This window comes from Archocentrus centrarchus, chromosome 1, assembly GCF_007364275.1.
Source record: "Archocentrus centrarchus isolate MPI-CPG fArcCen1 chromosome 1, fArcCen1, whole genome shotgun sequence".
Taxonomy (NCBI): Eukaryota; Metazoa; Chordata; class Actinopteri; order Cichliformes; family Cichlidae; genus Archocentrus; species Archocentrus centrarchus.
This window is the reverse complement of record NC_044346.1, coordinates 21,943,994-21,966,105: the sequence shown is the minus strand read 5'-3', so window position 1 is coordinate 21,966,105 and position 22,112 is coordinate 21,943,994. Positions and strand designations below refer to the sequence as shown.

Below are 22,112 nucleotides of genomic sequence, written 5' to 3'. Positions count from 1 at the left end.
CTGATGTTTTTCAAGATGGCGGTAACTGTGTCAGCGGTACATACTTCCCATCTACTGGTTAAACACAGGTACTACACCATGAAAGAAACTCTTTTGGACTTGATAATGCATCAACTTAGGTGGGTTACAATAGGATGAAGAAGATTGATTTTCTATAAAATGGAAGTGAGGTAGTGAAGTCACTGAAGTTGCTCAGTCGCTGATTTGTTTCCATGGATCCTCTTTTAGTTGTAGAACAAGAGGAGGCTGGTTTCCATGGGTACAGTTTCTGTGCTACATAATAGTTGATTTTTTATAGTCACAATACAAAGTGATGTTTTCTCCCAGTCTCACTGTCACATCCACAATGATCCAGAAATCCAATCACCTCCTGAAATACAAACACAGTAGCAAATGTGGCCAAATGTTTAAACTCATACCAAATGCTCGTAATTGCTGAGTACAGATGTTAATGTAGACTGTCAAATAGAATTGTTTAATAAAACTGTTTATTAAAAGTGTGGGCTTCCAAAATATTACCTAACAAAAGGACAAACACGATGTGAAGTCTTCCGATGATGACGTGCAGTAAAACGGGTCTGAGTTGTGGGTGTCAACATCTGCGCAGATTTTACCATTAAAGGAAATGTAAGTTGTAATTGGCTTGTTGAATGGAAACTTTTAGGCTGTTTTCTGTTGGTGTGTGTGATGTCATGTGATGGTCTAGATACAGGATAAAGGTTTTTTTTTAAGATTACACTTTAGTAAAGTGTCAGTCAATACAGTCTCCGTTTCCGTTACCTTTATTCGTCTTTTTTTCTGTAGCCATCTAGCTACTTCTAACACATCAACTTTGTGAACAAAATGTTCACTTGCTCCCTCATATATCCCACTCACTAACAGGTGCCATGATGAAGAGAGAGTGTGATTCACTTCACCTGTCATTGGTCACAATGTCATGCTTGATCTGTGTACATGAATGTTAAAAAAAAAGACTAATTCTATTATCTAATCTGTGCACTGCATCAGATTAAAATTCTGAGAAATCAGACAGAAACTCTGAGTAAGGGGCAGGAAGATGATATCAGGCCCAAACAATCGCAAATTATATATGCATCACATAGAAACAAGAGCTCACGTCTCAGGAAGTTAAACTAAAAACTTCAACAAAAAAAATCATAAAAATAGGGTTGGATTTAACACTTCAGTTTCATTATGGTCAATAATCAAGAACACTGACATTTTAGCCTTTTCCATCTTTAATCTGTCTGCGTGTTGAACTCTGCAGAATGAGGGACTGATTGTCACAGTTGAGTTCCTGTAAGCCTCAGTGGGACAAATTTTGTGGGTTTCGCTGTCGTATTGTCTGGTAACTTCTTTCAGTGAGGTATTTCTACTGAACATATCGGGTAATATGAATTATACATTCATCATCTGTTGAAAGATATGGATATGATGCTTAAGTAGAGGAAAAAGACATTATCAGGAAATGAGCTGAGTACAATTGTTATGTATTATGACAGACTCCATTCAAAGAATATCATTTTAATTAAGCAAAAATATGCTATAATATCAAGTCAATATACTTGTAAGCACAACTTATTAAAAAAACATGTATAGTTAACAATAAAACACATTGCTGTAACTTGTATTTCAGGAAAAGCAGGAGCTTTTCCTTAGACCACAGTGAATTTGCATGAATGAATGTACAAAGTTAAGAGATTAGAGAAGTAGAAAGATGCCAACCCATTCAGTGATTTAAAAAAATTGGTTTAATTGACTGATAAAAAAGTGATTTTTGTAAATCATTTTCATCATCAGTCTTTTAACTTGCTATAAGAAAATCGGATTGAAGTGTGAGTTTTGTTTCACAGTAATAAGAATGTGTTTTAAGCAGGTACTTAGATGCTGAACCTGCAGTTGTATTGGTGGTTCTGATTATTAGTGTGGTTCTCTCTTAAACCCTGCTGATCACATGGACTAATTGAGATTGCACTGAAGCACATATCATTCATAAATATGGCAACATTTATCAAGTCAAGTCAAGTCAAGTTTATTTATAAAGCACATTTAAAACAACGACGTTAACCAAAGTGCTGTACAAGATCTGTAACCCCAAGGACTATACTAAATAAAAATAAAAATATATAAATAAATAAATAAAATAATAAAATAAAAATAAATAAATAAAAACATTAAGAACAATAAATAACATAAGAAAATTAAAAATTAAAACGTTTAAAACAAGTACCATAAAATACCATAAAACAATCATCTAAAAGGAGGTAGCACTGCAGCCAAATGCCAAAGAAAAGAAATGTGTTTTTAATAGAGATTTAAATGTGTGTATCGTCTGAGCTGTGCGGATATGGAGAGGTAGATCGTTCCATAGCTTTGGTGCTGCTGCTGCAAAAGCTCGATCACCTCTCTGTTTTAGTCTAGTTTTAGGCCTCTGTAAGAGCAGCTGGTTCGATGACCTCAGAGCTCTTACAGGGGTGTGACAGTGAAGCAGCTCAGACAGATACAAAGGTGCCAGTCCGTTTAAGGCTTTAAAAGTAAGCAATAAAATCTTAAAATCGATTCTAAAACGGACAGGGAGCCAGTGAAGGGATGACAGGACTGGGGTAATGTGTTCATGCTTTTTTAAACCGGTTAAAAGACGAGCTGCCGCATTCTGGACTACCTGCAGGCGGCGTACAGATGATTGATCTATGCCAAAGTACAGAGAATTACAGTAGTCCAGGCGGGAAGTAATAAAAGCATGAATAACTTTTTCCAGGTCCTGCTGTGGGAGATAAGGTTTTACCTTGGCAATGACTCTGAGTTGGTAAAAACTGATTTTGGTAACAGCACTTACTTGCTTCTCCATTTTAAAACTACTATCTAAAATGACACCCAGATTTTTCACAGCATCACGACAGTGAGGAGCCAAATGACTCGGAGTGCCAGAGGAGTAGCTTGAGGGGTCAAATTTACCAAAGCATATGACCTCGGTTTTGCTTTCATTAAGATTTAGGAAATTGTTTCTCATCCAGGACTTGATGTCACTTAGACAGTTCACCAGGGGTTCCCATGGATCTCTGCTGTTCAGTTTGATGGGCATATACACCTGGATGTCGTCAGCAAAACAGTGGAAACAAATATTATGTTTCCTAAAAATCGACCCTAGAGGCAACATATACAATGAGAAAAGAATTGGGCCCAGAATGGACCCCTGAGGCACTCCACAAGAAAGCTTTGCTGTGGTAGAAAAACAGTTTCCTAGATGGACAGAGAAACTTCTATCAGTAAGATAAGATCTGAACCAAGTCAGAACCGTGCCTTTAATGCCAATTTCATGTTCTAGGCGGGATAGAAGGATCTCGTGGTCCACAGTGTCAAAGGCAGCTGACAGATCTAGAAGTACTAAAACTGCAGGACTACCAGAGTCCACAGTTAAAAGCAGATCGTTAAAAACTCTTAAAAGAGCCGTCTCTGTGCTGTGACGCATTCTAAAACCTGACTGAAACTTTTCCCACATTCCATGTTCACTTAAAAATGCTTGAAGTTGCTTAACCCCTTAACTGGCAGCAAAAAAATCACCTGACAAAAACTACATAACGCCTTCTGGTTGAACAACCCATTTCATAGCCTATTAATCGGCTGCGTCTGGTCCGCGGGCCGAATGAAGTGCATTTATATGGCAGGCTAGACCCGCCCATTTTGACTGACACCTCATTCGGCCAATCATGTTAAGAAATGGGTTTCCCAGAGCCAATAATACTCAGAGGGTGTCACGTAGCTTTGTCAGGTGATTTGGTGCAGCCAGTTACATGATTGGCCGAATGACGTGTCAATAAAAATGGGAGGGTCTAGCCTGCCATATAAAAGGGACTACAAACGGCCCGTCACCGGGCCCTTGCCAGTTAAGGGGTTAAAAACAACTTTTTCAAGAACCTTGGATAAAAATGGTAATTTAGAAATTGGTCTGTAATTTGAAAGAACATCAGGGTCAAGGTTCTTCTTCTTGATTAGAGGCTGTACAACTGCATGTTTAAAGGCAGCTGGAACACAACCAGATGCAAGCGCACTGTTAATCAGAGCGAGGATAGTTGGTCCCACTGAATCAAAAGCCTCTTTAAAAAGGCGAGAGGGAACACAGTCTGTGGGAGAGTTTACAGGTCTCATATTGTGAATAACCTCCTTTAGTGTGGAGAGTGTGACAGGCTCAAACTGCTCAAAGACAGCTCTGCTGGGAGGAGGTGCAGATGAGTCTGTTTCAGCCTGAGGTGATGAAGGCCTGAGGGCAGAAATTTTTTCCACAAAAAATTTCTTAAAGTTTTCGCACAGTGCAGGACAGACCTTCGCTTGGTTCACATTACAGCGAGGATCAGTGAGTGAATTAAAAACACTAAAAAGAAAATGAGGCCTGTGACTGTTACTTGAAACAATGTTAGAGAAATAAGCAGACTTTGCATATTTTACTGCTTTCTGGTATTTCAATAAACAGTTACGCAGGATCTCTAAGGAGACATGGAGCTTATCCTTCTTCCACCTTCTCTCAGCGCGTCTGCACTCACGTCTGAGAGCGCGGGTTGTCTCATCCAGCCAGGGCTGGGAGGAAGGTTTGGTGCGTTTGGTTGTAAAAGGGGCAATACAGTCCAGTACAGCAGTGCAAGCAGATATAAAAGAGTTAGTGAAGTCCTCGGTATTCAGGCTCAAGCAAAAATCCAAATTGCTTAAGTCAGAGTTTTTAAAAGCAGCTGCAAAATCAGCAGCGCATGAAGAGTTAACCAAGCGCACACGACGTGTAGAGGATACTCTATTTATCCCAGAGCTGGGGAGCGCTGCTGTAAATAAAACAGGAAAATGGTCCGATATACCACAGTCACGTATCCCTGTGATGCAGACTCTAAGTCCATAAGACAACACCAGATCCAGTGTGTGACCTTTTTCATGAGTGGGACCACACACGAGTTGTGTTAAGTTAAAAGAGTCAATAAGCGAGGCAAATTCTTTAACCAGTGGACCACTCTCACAACACACATGAATATTAAAGTCGCCAACAATTAAAATACGGTCATATTTTAGTATGAGACCCGTCAGCAAGTCAGCAAAGTCACCGATGAAGTCCTTCGTGCACTTCGGTGGTCGGTAAATCACCGCGCAGAGCACCGAGGGGGAAGAGTTTATCTCCAACAGCTGCAGTTCAAAGCTGGCGTACAGGTCTGCCGAGACCTGACGACAGCGAAAACTGCATTTAAATATTGAAGCAAGTCCTCCACCTTTTCCAGAGATCCGCGGGGAGCTGAAGAAAGAACAGCCGGGAGGTAAAAGTTCGGAAAAAGGTGCAGACTCACCAGCATGAAGCCACGTCTCAGTCACAAACATAAATTCCAACTGCTGTGCGATGAAAAAGTCATTGAGAAGGAAAGTTTTGTTGGCTAACGATCTAGCATTTAGTAGGGCCATTCGGATGTCCAGATCCTTGTTAGCTGAGGCCGGGGCCCGCTTCAACAGGCGAAGGTTAGCATGGTTTACGCCGCCTCCACGATCCCGCATCCTGCGCCAGGACGAGGGACACCGAGTCTCCAGGATGACAGGTGGGACAATCGGCCTGATCCAGCGACGCCCGAAATCCACGGGCAGCCCAACAGCCTTGAGGCGGCAAAGACCACCATCCAGGGGGTAATGAACAGACAAACCTAGGAGTCTCAGGTAAGTTTTGACCCGCACCGCGATACCTCCCCGCTTTCCGCATCTCCTCTGGCGTTTGTTGGGGACCGGAGCACTGGGCAGCCGGCGCAAATTCTCAGGTACATCCGATAGGTGTGGAGGAAAAATCGTTGAGTTTTTCTTTACAGTATATGCTGGTACCAAAACAAACTGGAGGTTTAGAAGTGTCTGCCGATCGTAGGTGATCAAAGCGGAGACATCTGGGCAGATGACTACCAGGAACAGAGCGACAGCAAACAATACAGAGAACAGCTGACGGCAGGCCGTACACAGTGGCGCCATCTTGGAAACAGTATCTGCACTGATGCAGGGCTGCTCAGTCTGCTCAATGAACAGGAAGTGAGTGAAGAAGAAACATTCAGTGCATCATGGGAAGTCCCCAGCAATTTCTAAATGCAGTTTCAACTGTTTTTTCATACTTTGCGTTTTCACTTCCAGAGCTACTGTTTAAACATAGTTTCGATACAATACACTGAAAGGGGAAAAGAATGAGAAAAGGAAAAACCTCCAATAATTAACCCCAAAGAGATAAGACTGACAAGACAAGACTAATAAGGCAGCTCACGCAGCAGTGATTTTATTTTTCAGTGAAAATATGGAGAAAGAATAATATTTTCTTCATCTAGAATCCATCTACTGTTGCTTATGTCCATCCTGAGCACGAAACAGCACTCGTGTGAAGCACAAATCTTCATCCTGAGAAAGAATTTGATCTTTGACATTTAGCATCATGACATCTATTTATTACAACTCAATGAATGCTATAATGATTACAAAGATTACTTAATTTCTTAATGCTGTACTTTTTTTTTACAACTTGTAGAACCACTTTTTGCAAAAGTAACTTGAAATAATCATGCGTGACTTTGTCAGTCTGTGACATCATTGTGGAGAAATTTTGGACCAAGAAATTTAATATTAATGTAATGTACCTGATTTCTTCTTGTTTGTCCACAAGTTCAGAAGACCCTTATGAGTGAAAAAACAAGGGAACAGTTTACCCTGCCCGGGATAGGGTTACCGGGGCCCCACCCTGGAGCCAGGCCTGGGGAGGGAGCTCGAGGGAGAGCGTCTGGTGGCCAGGCATTAGCCCGTGGTGCTTGGCCGGGCGCAGCCCGAAGAGGTTACATGGGCCCGCCCTCCTGCAGGCCCACCACCCGCAGGAGGTGTCGTAGGGGTCGGGTGCAGTGTGTGTCGGGCGGTGGCCGAGGGCGGAGGCCCTGGCGGACTGATCCCCGGCTATCGAAACTGGCTATTGGGATATGGAATGTCACCTCTCTGGTGGGGAAGGAGCCTGAGCTAGTGCGTGAGGTTGAGAGATACCAGCTAGATATAGTTGGGCTCACCTCAACGCATGGCCTGGGCTCTGGAACCAGTCTCCTGGAGAAGGGCTGGACTCTGTTCCAGTCTGGAGTTGCCCTCGGTGAGAGGCGGCGAGCTGGGGTGGGTATTCTTGTATCCCCCGGCTTGCTGCCTGTACGTCGGAGTTTTCACCGGTGGACGAGAGGGTAGTTTCCCTGCGCCTTCGGGCTGGGGAACGGGTCCTGACTGTTGTTTGCGCTTATGCGCCGAATGACAGTTCAGGGTACCCACCCTTTTTGGAGTTGCTGGGCGGGGTGCTGGAGAGTGCTCCATCTGGTGACTCCATAGTCTTGCTGGGAGACTTCAACGCTCACGTGGGCAATGACAGTGAGACCTGGAGGGGCGTGATTGGGAGGAACGGCCTGCCCGATCTGAACCCGAATGGTGTTTTGTTATTGGACTTCTGTGCAAACCACAGTTTGTCCATAACAAACACCGTGTTCCAACACAAGGATGTCCATAAGTGCACATGGCACCAGGACACCCTAGGTGGCAGGTCGATGATCGATTTTGTAATCGTATCATCAGATCTGCGGCCGTATGTTTTGGACACTCGGGTGAAGAGAGGAGCTGAGCTGTCAACTGATCACCACCTGGTGGTGAGTTGGATCAGGTGGCGGGGGAAGATGCTGGACAGACCTGGCGCACCTAAATGTATTGTGAGGGTGCGCTGGGAACGCCTGGCAGAAGCCCCAGTCCGGGAGATCTTCAACTCCCACCTCCGGCAGAACTTCGACAGCATTCCGAGGGAGGCTGAGGACATTGAGTCCGAATGGACCATGCTCCATTGTTGAGGCTGCTGCTCAGAGCTGTGGCTGCAAGGTGGTTGGTGCCTGTCGTGGTGGTAACCCCCGAACCAGATGGTGGTCACCGGAGGTGAAGGGAGCCATCAAGCTGAAGAAAGAGTCCTATCGGGCTTGGTTAGCCTGTGGGACTCCGGAGGCAGCTGACAGGTATCGACAGGCCAAGCGGAATGCAGCTCGGGTAGTGGCCAAAGCAAAAACTCGGGTGTGGGAGGAGTTCGGTGAGGCTATGGAAAAAGACTTTCGGACGGCATCGAAGCGATTCTGGCAAACCGTCAGGCGACTCAGGAGGGGAAAGCAGTGCTTCACTCACACTGTTTATAGTGCGGGGGGGGTGCTGCTGACTTCAACTGAGGCTATAGTCGGACGGTGGAAGGAATACTTCGAGGACCTTCTGAATCCCACTGACACGCCTTCTGTAGTGGCAGCAGAGTCTGGGGATGAGGGGGATGACTTGACCATCACTGGGGGTGAGGTCACTGAGGTAGTTAAACAACTCCTTGGTGGCAGAGCCCCTGGGGTGGACGAGATTCGCCCTGAGTTCCTGAAGGCTCTGGATGTTGTAGGGCTGTCTTGGTTGACACGACTCTGCAACATCGCGTGTAGATCTGGGGCAGTGCCATTGGATTGGCAGACCGGGGTGGTGGTCCCCATCTTTAAGAAGGGAGACCGGAGGGTGTGCTCCAACTTTCGGGGGATCACACTCCTCAGCCTCCCCGGTAAGGTCTATGCCAGGGTGCTGGAAAGGAGGGTGCGTCCGTTAGTCAAACCTCGGATTCAGAAGAAGAAGAAGAAGAAGAAACAGCCTTTATTGTCCCACAGAGGGGAAATTTGGGTGTAACAGCAGCCGCAGTTATTATAAATATAAATAAAGATATAATAATTCACACTATTAAGAAAAGAATATATATAAAATCAACAAACAATATTAACCTTAATACTACTAATAATAATAACACTATATACAATGTACATGATGTGCCTGTGTGTTGAACCTTAACAGGCCGGACTATTTACAGTATATTATATATTATCCTACATTGTGTAGGCTATTGTGGTTTTTGTTGGGAGCAGTGATGGTTATAAAGTCTTACAGCTGCTGGGAGGAAGGATCTGCGGTAACGCTCCTTTGTGCATTTAGGATGCAGCAGTCTGTCACTGAAGGAGCTCTCCAGCTCAGCAACAGTTTCATGCATGGGATGGGAGACCTTGTCCATCAGTGATGTTATTTTGGTCAGAGTCCTTCTGTCTCCCACCACCTGCACTGAGTCGAGAGGACATCCTAGGACAGAGCTGGCTTTCCTGATGAGCTTGTCTATCCTCTTCCTCTCAGCTGTAGACAAGCTGCTGCTCCAACATACTGCTGCATAGAAGATGGCTGATGCCACCACAGAGTCATAGAAGGTCTTCAGGAGTGTCCCCTGCACTCCAAAAGACCTCAGCCTTCTCAGCAGGTAGAGTCTGCTCTGACCCTTCCTGTAGAGCGCATCAGTGTTATGAGTCCAGTCCAGTTTATTGTTTAGGTGAACACCCAGGTACTTATAAGAGTCCACTATCTCAATGTCCACTCCCTGGATGTTCACCGGTGTCCGTGTGGTGGGTCTGCGCCTGCGGAAATCCACCACCAGCTCCTTGGTTTTAGCGGCGTTGATCAGGAGGTGGTTCCGCTGGCACCAGTCCACAAAGTCCTGAGTCCACTGTCTGTACTCTGAGTCATCCTCACCTGTGATGAGGCCAACTATGGCAGAGTCGTCAGAGAACTTCTGCAGATGGCAGCGTGGGGAGTTGATGGAGAAGTCTGCAGTGTAGAGGGTGAAGAGGAACGGTGCCAGCACAGTTCCCTGTGGGGCCCCCGTACTGCAGACCAGCCTGTCAGAGACACAGCCCTGTGTCCTCACATACTGTGGGTGGTCAGTGAGGTAGTCCAGTATCCACTCGGACATGTGGTGGTCCACTCCTGACAGTTCCAGCTTGTCTCTCAGAAGTCCTGGCTGGATGGTGTTAAAAGCACTGGAGAAATCAAAGAACATGATCCTCACAGTGCTTCCAGGCTTCTCCAGGTGGGTCAGAGCTCGGTGCAGGAGGTAGATGATGGCGTCATCCACCCCGATGCCAGGCCGGTAGGCGAACTGCAGCGGGTCCAACGAAGACGACACCATGAGGCGTAGATGGTTGAGGACCAGCCTCTCGAGGGTCTTCATTAGATGCGATGTCAGGGCTACCGGCCTGTAGCTGCTAAGATCCTTTGGATGTTTGGTCTTTGGTACCGGTACCACACAGGTCTTCCACAGTTGTGGTACTTTCCCCAGCTTCAAGCTCAGGTTGAACATGTATCCCATGATGCCACACAGCTGATCTGCGCAGCACCTCAGGAGCCTGGAGCTGATGCCGTCTGGACCAGCAGCCTTTTGCACCTTGATCTTACGTAGCTCCTTCCTCACATGATGAGTTGAGAGGGACAAGATGGAGGTGGGGGATGGGGGTTGTGAGATGGAGTCCTCAGAAGTGAAGGGGGTGGGTGATGGCTGAGAGCTGAGAGGTGTGAGGTCCCAAGAAGAAGAAAGGTTGGCAGTCATTAAAGATGGTGGGGCTGACAGCAGGGGGGACTGGGCTGGGGGAGGGGTGGGTGGCTGGTCAAACCTGTTAAAGAACTGGTTCAGGTTGTTAACCCACTCTAAGTCTCCCACAACCCTAGGGCTTGGTTTGTGGCCTGAAATTGAGGAGGAACAATGCGGTTTTCGTCCTGGTCATGGAACGCTGGACCAGCTCTTTATCCTCTCAAGGATATTCGAGTGTGCGTGGGAGTTTGCCCAACCAGTCTACATGTGCTTTGTGGACTTGGAGAAGGCATTCGACCGTGTCCCTCGGGGTGTCCTTTGGGAGGTTCTGCGGGAGTATGGGGTGTCTGGCCCATTGTTGCGGGCCATTCAGTCCTTGTACAACGACAGTGAGAGCTTGGTCCGTATAGCCGGTAATAAGTCGGATTCGTTTCCTGTGGGTGTTGGACTCCGTCAGGGCTGCCCTTTGTCACCGATTCTGTTCATAATTTTTATGGACAGAATTTCTAGGTGTAGCCAGGTGGCGGAAGGCTTCTTCCTTGGTGGCCTCAGAGTCTCATCTCTGCTTTTTGCAGATGATGCGGTTCTGTTGGCTTCATCAGGGGGGGCCTCCAGCTCGCAGTGGAACGGTTCGCAGCCGAGTGTGAAGCGGCTGGCATGAGAATCAGCACCTCTAAGTCTGAGGCCATGGTCCTCAGCCGGAAAAGGGTGGAGTGCCATCTCCGGCTCAGGAACGAGTTCTTGCCTCAAGTGGAGGAGTTCAAGTATCTCGGGGTCTTGTTCACGAGTGATGGGAGAAGGGAACGGGAGATCGACAGGCGGATCGGGGCTGCTTCTGCAGTGATGCGGACGCTGCACCGGTCCGTCGTGGTGAAGAGGGAGCTTAGCGTAAAAGCGAAGCTCTCGATTTACCGGTCGATCTACGTTCCTACCCTCACCTATGGTCACGAGCTTTGGGTAGTGACCGAAAGAATAAGATCGCGAATACAAGCGGCAGAAATGAGTTTCCTTCGAAGGGTGGCTGGCCTCTCCCTTAGAGATAGGGTGAGGAGTGCGGCCATCCGGGAGGGGCTCAGAGTAGAGCCGCTGCTCCTCCACATCGAAAGGAGCCAGTTGAGGTGGCTCGGGCATCTGATTAGGATGCCTCCTGGCCGCCTCCTGGGTGAGGTGTTCCGGGCATGTCCCACCGGGAAGAGGCCCCGTGGTAGACCCAGGACACGCTGGAGAGATTATGTATCTCGGCTGGCCTGGGAACGCCTTGGGGTCCCTCCGGATGAGCTGGAGGAGGTGGCTGGGGAAAGGGAAGCCTGGGCTTCTCTGCTTAGGCTTCTGCCCCCACGACCCGGCCCCGGATAAGCGGAAGAAAATGGATGGATGGATGGATGGATGGATGGATGGATGGATGGATGGATGGATTGTCCACAAGTTTCTGAACTTTGTTGATCAGCTTTCAGCCACAGAAAAGGAAACATCATTAAACAATTACATCCAACATTAAATTTAAAAATAAAATATGAAACTAAGTGATGTAATGAACTGATGACAGAAGGACTGATTCACCAAAAGTTCCATATTTAGTAGTTACCTGTTTTCTGGCAGAGGTGACCAACAAGAAGAGTTGAGAGAACAGAGGAGAAAACAGCACAAGTTGGACACAAAATAAACAGCAGTTTCCAGCACATGCTATAGTCTTGTGGAGTTGTGTGACCGGTTGACTTTGGGGAGTGTGGCTCGCTGGAGTCTAAATTGTTCACAAACATGTTTGAGTTAGTTGTATAGATTCGATACTCCACTTTTATACAAACCCCAAACATCAGTACCCAATTAAAGCTAGTTTAAAAATAATGAATGCATGTGAATCAAAATAATTGTCTGCTTTTAAGATGTAAGCCATTCTGCTTTAGTAATAATGAGCTGACATTGCAGAGCCATTGTGAGTTGCCAACAGGAACTTTTTCTGCCTGAGTGTGAAAATCCTAATATGGAAAACACATAGTGGTTTGATGTTTATTTTTTATGCATGAATTGATTTATTTTTTGGCCACCCAGTTGTTCTGTTAAAAAAAAAATATATATATTACGTATTAGTCCTACTTAATAGTGAAACAATGCATTTTTGTGCAACGTGTACATTTAGACATGTTATTAAAGTCTGTCAGAGATAATATATCTAAGGAATAGTCACAGTCATTTTATGAGACTAGCTGGCCTTGGTAGTGATGTCCGGTAATTGTACTGTTTTTTTTTTGCATTCGAGTCTTCGAGATGTTTATAATTAATTCATTGTATATTGATCAATGTTTATGATCGATAATTAATGAAAACATGTCTTTAAATATACAATTGTTGTATCTTTAATTTAAAATTAATATAATCCAATGATGGTTATCCATCTATGAATCGGTTAGTCCTAGTTTAATTTCTTTGTTCTGTGGGACATTCGCTAACTGACTGAGTTCAGCTGTAGAGGTGGCCACTGAGGGGCATCGATTAGAATGCACAGTCCAGAGCTTTGTCACTGAAGATTTATTGTGGGATTGATGGAATGATACAACAGGATATTTGCTATGAGTGTGTGGGTATGTGTGTGGTTCTGAAAGAAACAGAAATATAAACATAACTAGCCATGGACTGATAAGTTCTCATCACCACAATACATAAGCTCACACATGCAGCTTAGCTTGTAACATAATTCAGCCTAGTCATGGTTAGCATGGTGTAGCTTAAATGAATTAACAGCTTTAGCCTCCATACATGTAATTAGAACAGCTGGAACAAGGCCATCTCTATACATTGCAACAAACAAAGACACAGGAATAATAATAATAGTACTGACAAATATACAAATATTCACATGACTTGTGATCGCTATCTGGACAGCTAGGTCCGCCATTACACAAACTACGTTGCACTCGCGGTAAAAAATGCAGCCGCGATAAGGCGATTATTAACTAATTACAAATGCGAACACTTACTACAGCTACACAGAGTACTTGGACGAATACTCACTTGTTATTGAACGCACACAGGGATTAATGTCAAGCCAGAAACTACCTACAATCACACAGGTCCAAACAATAGCGATCACAATACTAGCACTCTCCAGCCACTCTTCTTCTCCTCCCGACAATGCTACAGCTCACACAATGCTGCGCAGCGCAGCGCTCCCTCATCAGCTGGGTTCCGGTGCACTTGAAGGCTGATCTAGGGTCAGCCCTTTGTTACAGCCGCCCCAAATTTGTACTATCAAATTTGTCACTTGACAAAGGGCTGATCGGGTCCATGTCTGGGATGTCTGGGAGGGCGATGAGGCGCGCCACAGGCCTCGTATAGGTCTTGTCCTTGACCTGGACCACAGCTGTCCTGACTCTTCCATCTGTCCCTGGGATGACCTCTGTGACCCGGCCAAGTGGCCACAGGGCCCGAGGGAGCTGGGGATCCACTACCATCACGATGGTTCCTAGTTTCAGTTGGGAGGTATCTTTGTGCCACTTGGAGCGTGGCTGAAGAGTAGAAAGGTAGTGGCGGATGAAATGGGTCCAGAACTGGTCTGCTAACACCTGGGTGTGTCTCCAGCGGCGGCGGCTAAGCATTTCTGTGTCAGTGTAGACTGCCTGTGGCAGTGATGGGTCCGGCCGCCCCATGAGGAGGAGATTGGGGGTCACAGGATCCACATCAGCCACATCTGTGGAGACATAGCCGAGAGGTTTGGAGTTTAAAATCCCCTCAATCTCAATTAGCACTGTCCGGAGGACTTCCTCTGGGATAGGCTGAGGCCGGATGGTGGCGTACAAGGCAGCCTTCACCGACCTTACTTCTCTTTCCCATATGCCCCCGAAGTGTGGTGCATTTGGTGGGTTGAACTGGAACTGGATCTGGTATTTGGCCAGATGATCCTGGAGGGTGGGGTGCATTGCCTTGAAAGCATCTTTCAGCTCTCGTTCCCCTCCGCGAAAATTTGTCCCCTGGTCCGACAAGAGCTCAGCCGGTTTTCCTCTTCGGGCAATGAATCTGCGAAGAGCCATAAGGAAGCAGTCGGTGTCGAGTCCAGACAGGACATCTAAGTGCACGGCTCGTGTTGTTAGGCACTTAAACAGAATGCCCCATCTTTTCTCATGACGACGGCCCACCTGCACTGTCAAGGGCCCAAAACAGTCCACACCTGTGGAGAAGAAGGGGGGTTTCATTAGCCGCAGTCTCGCCGGTGGCAGGTCGGCCATTCTTGGCACAGATGGATTAGCTCTCCACCTCTGACAGTCAGGGCAGGAACGCTGATGCCGCTTGACTGCTTCGCGACCCTGCAGAATCCAATATTTGCGACGTAGCTCTGCAAACAACCGTTCTGCTCCAGGATGGTGCAGGCTCCTGTCGGTATCATGGATGAGGAGCTGAGACACTCTGTGCCGGGGGTCTAGGACCACTGGGTGGATGGCATCTAGGTCCAGCTGGTCACTGCGGCGAAGACGCCCTCCAACACGAATCAGCTGCACTGTCTCATCATACTCTGGGGCAAGACAGCGGAGCCTACTGGTGGCTGGCACTGGCTTGCCAGCCCTCAGTAGGTCCAGTTCCTCAGGGAAACTGTCCTGCTGGGCCCTTCTAAGCACCTCTCTCTCAGCTTCCCTGTAGTCTTCAGCAGACAGACATGCCTGGTCTGCAGCTGCCCCATGCAGGGCTCGAGCTACAGCCTCAGTCAATTCCCCAAAGGAGGAGCACTGATCAGTATCAGGCCCCAGTGAGGTTGTTACTGATGTAGTGAGGCAGCAGACAGTTGGCCTTCGCAGCTCCGCCACATCCTCGGCCTCTCCTACTACAGCCGCAGGCTGTGCCGGCCAAAGGTTTGTTACCTGTTGCAGGAAGGCTGGCCCATGCCTCCACCTGCTGTCACTGGCCAGCTCTAGCAGCGTCTTCCCCCGAGTGATGTCGTCAGCTGGGGTGTTGGCTGAGTCCACATACCTCCAGGCCTGGGCATCAGTAAGCTCCTGGATTTCGGCAACTCGGGTGCCGATAAATACCTTGTATCGACAGGAGTCAGACTTGAGCCATGTGAGGACTGTAGTGGAGTCAGTCCATAGAATGATGTTGCGGATGGGCCCAGTCAGCTCTCTCTGCAGCAGTGAGGCTAACTGAGCAGCAGTTAGTGCGGCACACAGTTCAAGTCTCGGCATTGACAGCTGTTTCTTTGGCGCAACTCTAGACCTCGCTGACAGGAAGGCCACTTCCACATAGCCATCTAGGCTCTCTGCTCGCAAATAAGCTACTGAGCCATAGGCTTTCTCTGAAGCATCTGCGAAGATGTGCAGGTCTCGATGACAGCGGGGGCTGTCCATTCCTGGGCTGACGTAACAGCGGGGCAGTGAAATGTGGGAGAGATCCTGCAATTCCTCCTCCCATGCCAACCAGGGTTGCAGCACATCATCAGGTAGGGAGGGGTCATCCCAGTCTCTGTGTTTGTCCCACAACCGCTGTACTAAGACTTTGGCCCGTGTCGTGAAAGGGACAATAAAGCCCAGAGGGTCATACAGACGGGCGAGGACTCTATAGATGTTTCGCAGAGTAGGTGTGGGGTGATCCGGTATCCGATACTTGTACCCCATGGTGTCCGAGCTACAGAGCCAGCGAAGCCCCAGGGCCAGTTCTTGAGGGTCGGTGTCGGACTCCGTGAGCCACAGCTCATTGCTCTCCGATCTGGCTTCCTTTGGGAGGTGACTGATGACCGCAGGCATGTTGCTGGCCCACTGGCGCAGCACAAATCCACCCATCGCTAGCAATGCCTTGAGCTTGTCAACCAGGTGTTGGGCTTCTTCAACAGAGCAGAAGCTCTGCAGGCAGTTGTCTACATAGAATGACCGCTCTATGGATACGCGGACATCCTCGCCTGGCTGGCTGTGGTTGAACACGTGCTTCTGCAGTGCAAATGTGGCACAACAGGGGCTGCAGGTTGTGCCAAATGGAAGGATTTGCCATACATACATGCTGGGTGGTTTCTCTGTCTTCAGGTTTCGCCACAAGAAGCGGAGCAATGGCTTGTCCTCAGGGAGCAACCTCACCTGATGAAACATACCTTGGATATCGCTGCTGACCGCGACTGTGTGTTCCCTGAAGCGCAGGAGGACTCCTAATAAGCTTGCACTCAGCGGGGGGCCTGGCAACAGCAGCTCATTAAGATTGTCTCCCTTGTACACATAGGAGCAGTTAAACACGATCCGGTTCTTCCCGTTATGGGTTACCATGTGGTGTGGGATGAACCAGGATTCAGCTGCCCCTTCCAGCTCCTCTTCTGGCACCTTCACGGCATAACCGGCTTTCTCCAGCTTGTCTATCTCCGCACAATATGCCGCGGCTTTGTCAGGGTCTCTCCGCAGGCGTCTCTCTGTGCTGCGGAGACTGGCTAGTACTGCCTCCTTAGGTGCTTTAAGTTGTGGCATGTCCTTCACTCTGAGAAGGGGAGTGGCATAGCGCTGGATACCGTCGACATTGACGCGAACAGTCTTTGTCTCTAGCAGGTGGACAGCGTCCTGGTCCTGCCTGGAACGTGTGACTAGCCGCTCATTCTTGTAGGGAAGGACATCTAATTGCCACAGTCTCTCCACACTGTGAAGGAGCTCAGCCGTCGGGGAGAGAGTGGAGAGCTGCAGACACTGCTGTGTGATGGACTGCTGCTTGATGTGCTTGGTTGGCCCCTGCAGGGTCCAGCCAAGCCGTGTCTTCACTGCAGCTGGAGCTCCTGGAGGACCCAGGCGCACCTGCTCCACAGGTGTGATGAGATGAGTGTAGTCAGATCCGATTAGCAGTAGAGGGCGCACCCTGTTCAATGCTTGGAGGGGAAGGCCTCGTAAGTGTTTATGCCTTCTCTGAAGGGCTTTCACAGGGTGGGTGTGCTCCGCCAGTCCCAGTTGGTCCGCTGTGAATGCTCTGTTTATCTTGAAGGACCTTTTTGGCTGATCAGTGGGTGAGAGGGAGAACGACACTGCGGCGCCGTGTATCACTTGAAGGTCCTGCCGCACGGTCCGAAGAGCCAGGTCTTCGGCTTCACCTCTCAGTTTGAGCCTTTGTGTTGCCTCCGGGAGGATTATGGTCCGCTCGGATCCATCGTCAAGGATGGCATAGGTCTCAATGGCCAGGGGACCGTTGCGTAGCAGCACCTTGCTGACCTTCAGCAGTACTTGGCTGCATCCTGATCGCCGATCAAGGTATAGGATTTCATTGGTTGTGCTAACAAGGCACGCAGTGTTCTCCGTTTGAGGCTTGGCATTCACCTCATGCAATGCTTGCAGGTGTCTCCCTTTGCATTTCTCACACAGCATCTTCAGACGGCACTGAGCAGCTTGGTGCAGGCGACCGCATCGCCAGCATCTCCTGTTCGTCTTGATCCACGCTGTTCTCTGGTCCACTGTGAGCTGTGAAAAGTTAGCACATTGGTCAAGAAAGTGCTGATTATTGTTGCAATAGGGGCAGTACGCCGTTCTATTGGCTCGCTGGGCTCCAGCAGGTAGCTTTGCTGCCGTGGGGGTACTCTCGGGCTGATCAGCAGCAAGCAGAACACTGATGCTCTTTCCCCCTTTGCTATCACGACGTCGCTCGGGCTTGGACCCCGCGCTGTTCTTGTCCTCGCGATGCAGGGACTCATACACTGTCTCCTGGATCTTCAGCTCGTAGTTGAGCCAATCAGAGAAGTGCAGGAGGCTGGGGATGGTGATGCGCATGGGATACAAGAACCTCTTGAATTCTGCCCGCATGTCTGGAGACAGCTTGGAGAGGAGTCGGGTGACGTGGGATCCGCAGCGGAGCTCTGTCTGTCCACTGTCCCCCAGCTGATCCAGCATGCCCACTAATGCTCTGACTTTCAGTGCAAACCGCTTGAAGCCACTGACATCACCCCGTGCCACACTTGGGGCTTCCATCAGGTCTGCAATCCTTTTGAGAGCAAGTTGGTGTGGCTGCCCGTAATGCTCAATAAGGCTTGCCATTGTCTCTGTGTAAGGATAGGAGGAGCTTGTGTACGAATCTGCGATGAGAAGGGCCTCCTCATACTTCAAGTGGTCGACAAGAATCTGGTACTTGAAGCGCTCTGTGGCGTCCTCTGGCAACAGATTCTCCAAGGCAACCTTGAGCCTGGCAAATTCCCTCGGGTCCCCTTTAGTAAATAGAGGGATAGTGGGTTTTGGACCACGGTAGACTAACTCACGCTGATGGATGCCGAAGTCTGACTCCCTCTCTGCTGGTACGTGAGGCTGGCAGTAGTCGGGGGTTCGTGGCTTTGGTACGGGGTGTGGCTCTGGGTGTGGCACCTGTTGCTTTGTCTTTAAGTCCCTCAGCAGCTCTGTGAGTTCTGTAATCACATCTTGCCCCAGAGGTGGCAGTGGGTCATCTGTTACTGGAGGTGGTGGCTTTGGCCAGATGCCGTCACCTCCCGGAGGTGGCATATCTCCAGCTGTTGCTGGTGGAGGTGGAGGCAGTGGTGGGATCTGGTCCATGCCATCATGCTGCTGCAATGGGTGTAGCAGGGAAGCTGCCTGCTCTATTTGCTGAGAATAGGTAAGCGAGACCATGTGTGGTTGCGGGACCGGTGATGCTCTCTCGTCAAGTCGCCGCTGCAGTTGCAGCATCTGCCTTTGCATTCTCTGATTCTCCTCCATCAGTTGGTGAAGAGCATTAAGGACTTCTGGTGTAGCTCCTGAATCCTGCTTTGGCCGTGGTGTAATAGGCGTGCTCTGAAAAAGGGGGTCTGCCTCATCCGACACATGCCAATGGTTTGTGACTGCTCCAAGCTTAGCATCCGAATCAGCATACTCGACTGGTAAAGAGGCGAGAGGCGTCATCCTGGCGGGTCTCTCCGGTGTTCCTTTCAGGCTACGACAGGGTGGCTGACGCGGGGACAGGTAAGCTGCATCCGGGGGGCTGAAGGCCACTTGTTGTTCTGGGAGGGAGACTACATATTCTTCCATCCAGGCTGGTTGCCGCGTCATGCGTCGTGGGCGGGCACCCGCTGCATAATAATGTGTTTGCTGGTCTTGGGACATCTCTGGCAATCCTCAGTAACCACAATAAAAGGAATCTCGCTGGGGCCTCCAAATGTTCTGTGGGACATTCGCTAACTGACTGAGTTCAGCTGTAGAGGTGGCCACTGAGGGGCATCGATTAGAATGCACAGTCCAGAGCTTTGTCACTGAAGATTTATTGTGGGATTGATGGAATGATACAACAGGATATTTGCTATGAGTGTGTGGGTATGTGTGTGGTTCTGAAAGAAACAGAAATATAAACATAACTAGCCATGGACTGATAAGTTCTCATCACCACAATACATAAGCTCACACATGCAGCTTAGCTTGTAACATAATTCAGCCTAGTCATGGTTAGCATGGTGTAGCTTAAATGAATTAACAGCTTTAGCCTCCATACATGTAATTAGAACAGCTGGAACAAGGCCATCTCTATACATTGCAACAAACAAAGACACAGGAATAATAATAATAGTACTGACAAATATACAAATATTCACATGACTTGTGATCGCTATCTGGACAGCTAGGTCCGCCATTACACAAACTACGTTGCACTCGCGGTAAAAAATGCAGCCGCGATAAGGCGATTATTAACTAATTACAAATGCGAACACTTACTACAGCTACACAGAGTACTTGGACGAATACTCACTTGTTATTGAACGCACACAGGGATTAATGTCAAGCCAGAAACTACCTACAATCACACAGGTCCAAACAATAGCGATCACAATACTAGCACTCTCCAGCCACTCTTCTTCTCCTCCCGACAATGCTACAGCTCACACAATGCTGCGCAGCGCAGCGCTCCCTCATCAGCTGGGTTCCGGTGCACTTGAAGGCTGATCTAGGGTCAGCCCTTTGTTACATTCTTAATATATAAAACTTACAAGTACTTACTGATTAGGATCCTTGTTGTGACACTGCCATATCTGTAAACATATTTGATGTTAGCTCTTGTTCCCTCCACCACCAACTTCTGCTCAGTTCCACAGTAATAGAGGCCCTCATCAGAATAAGATAGATTCATAATAAAGAGATCATAGCATCCAGAGGACCCGTTTAGAAAGTGGAAGTGAGGTAAAGAATTTGGTGAAGTTTCTCGGCATCTGGTGGGTTTAAATTGATCCTCTTCTAGTTTTAGAACAAGAGAAGGCTGATGTTCATGGGTACAGTTTCTGTACCACACAGTAAATTCCTCAGCTGATACAGTGTTACAGTCACAATTCAGAGTGATGTTTTCTCCCAATCTCACTGTCACGTCCACCACTGATCCAGAAATCCAGTCAGCTCCTGAAATACAAAAACAATAACAAATGTGGCCAGTGTTTCACATTATGCAAAAAGCTTGTAATTGCTGAGTTGTAGATTGTAAAATCTAGAATCAATACAGTCATTTAATATAAATTAAAATTTACCCCTCAGAAATATTACCTAAAAGAAGGACAAGAACAAAGTGAAGTCTGTCCATGTTTGCGGTGATCTGCAGTTAAGACACTAAAACTGGTCTGACTCTCGAATGTTATGACCTGCGCAGATATTTCCATTAAAGGAAATGAAAGGTGTGATTGGCTTGTTGAATGGAACATTTTATGCTGTGGTTTCTCTCTATTGGTGTAATGTTATGCGATGGTGTAGATGTAAAGATTAAAGCTCAAGACAGTTATAACAGTTTACGTTACAATGACCAAGCTTTTTGCCCTCATTTATCTTTTTTTTCAGTCTTGGCTATTACAGGCTTGAAAAGTTTGATGTCATGATATCATGCAAATTTTGACTATTGTTTAATAACCACTAATAATAACTATCTCTGTGTGGAGTTTGCATGTTCTCCCCGTGTCTGTGTGGGTTTCCTCCGGGTACTCTGGTTTCCTCCCACAGTCCAAAGACATGCACTTACTGGGGTTAGGTTAATTGGTCACTTGAAATTGCCCATAGGTGTGAATGTGAGTGTGAATGCTTGTCTCTCTGTGTTGGCCCTGCGACAGGCTGGCAACCTGTACAGGGTGCACCCTGTCTCTCGCCCTATGATAGCTGGGATAGCCCCCCCCACCCTAAAACCATGATAAGTGGAAGAGAATGGATGGATGGATGGATGTTTCATACATTTCAATAACAAGTTGGCAACTTTCACAAAAAAATGTAACAGGAAGATAGAACCCCATGACAGAATAAAAAGAGAACAGGAAGTGTGACAAAAATTGTGCAGAAAAAATGGCTTAGCTTGGTTTCATCTGGTAAAACATTTAGTTTAGAAACTAGAATTGAATTTAGAAAACAGCTACAACATGCATATCAATGTACCATTTCCACAAGAGGTCAGAAAAGTTTTACCTGGAGTGTGAACATGGCAGAGCCATCCATCTATCCATCCATCCATCCATCTTGTTCCTGGTTGCAGGGACAATGATCTAACTAGACAAACAGCCTGTGCCCATAAGTGATGGAAGGTATATATATTGACACGCAATCAATCAGGAAAAACAAAAAAAAAACAAAATGTATTCATTTACAGTGCTGAAAAGAAACCCCAGGTTGTTCCAGTTAGAAACAGTAAGATATCCTAATTTTACCAAGGGCTTTTGATTATGAAGTACAATATTTAGTACCACATTTAATTTACCAGGCTAGACAAAGGTCTTGTAAATTAGTGGAATGCCCTCTCTTTTCCATCTTACACATTATCT

At 47.5% G+C, this 22,112-nt stretch overlaps 1 protein-coding gene across 1 annotated transcript; it reads right to left on the bottom strand.

Annotated features, from left to right (window-relative positions):
• Positions 1-12,858: 12,858 nt before the first annotated feature.
• On the bottom strand, positions 12,859-20,281 carry LOC115778102 (uncharacterized). Its single transcript, XM_030726136.1, has 3 exons — positions 19,905-20,281; positions 13,254-19,661; positions 12,859-13,010 (listed from the first exon to the last, which is right to left on the bottom strand). The coding sequence occupies exon 2, from the start codon at positions 19,438-19,440 to the stop codon at positions 13,639-13,641; it is 5,802 nt and encodes a 1,933-aa protein (XP_030581996.1). The 5' UTR covers positions 19,441-19,661; positions 19,905-20,281; the 3' UTR covers positions 12,859-13,010; positions 13,254-13,638.
• Between the last annotated feature and the right edge of the window lie 1,831 nt (positions 20,282-22,112).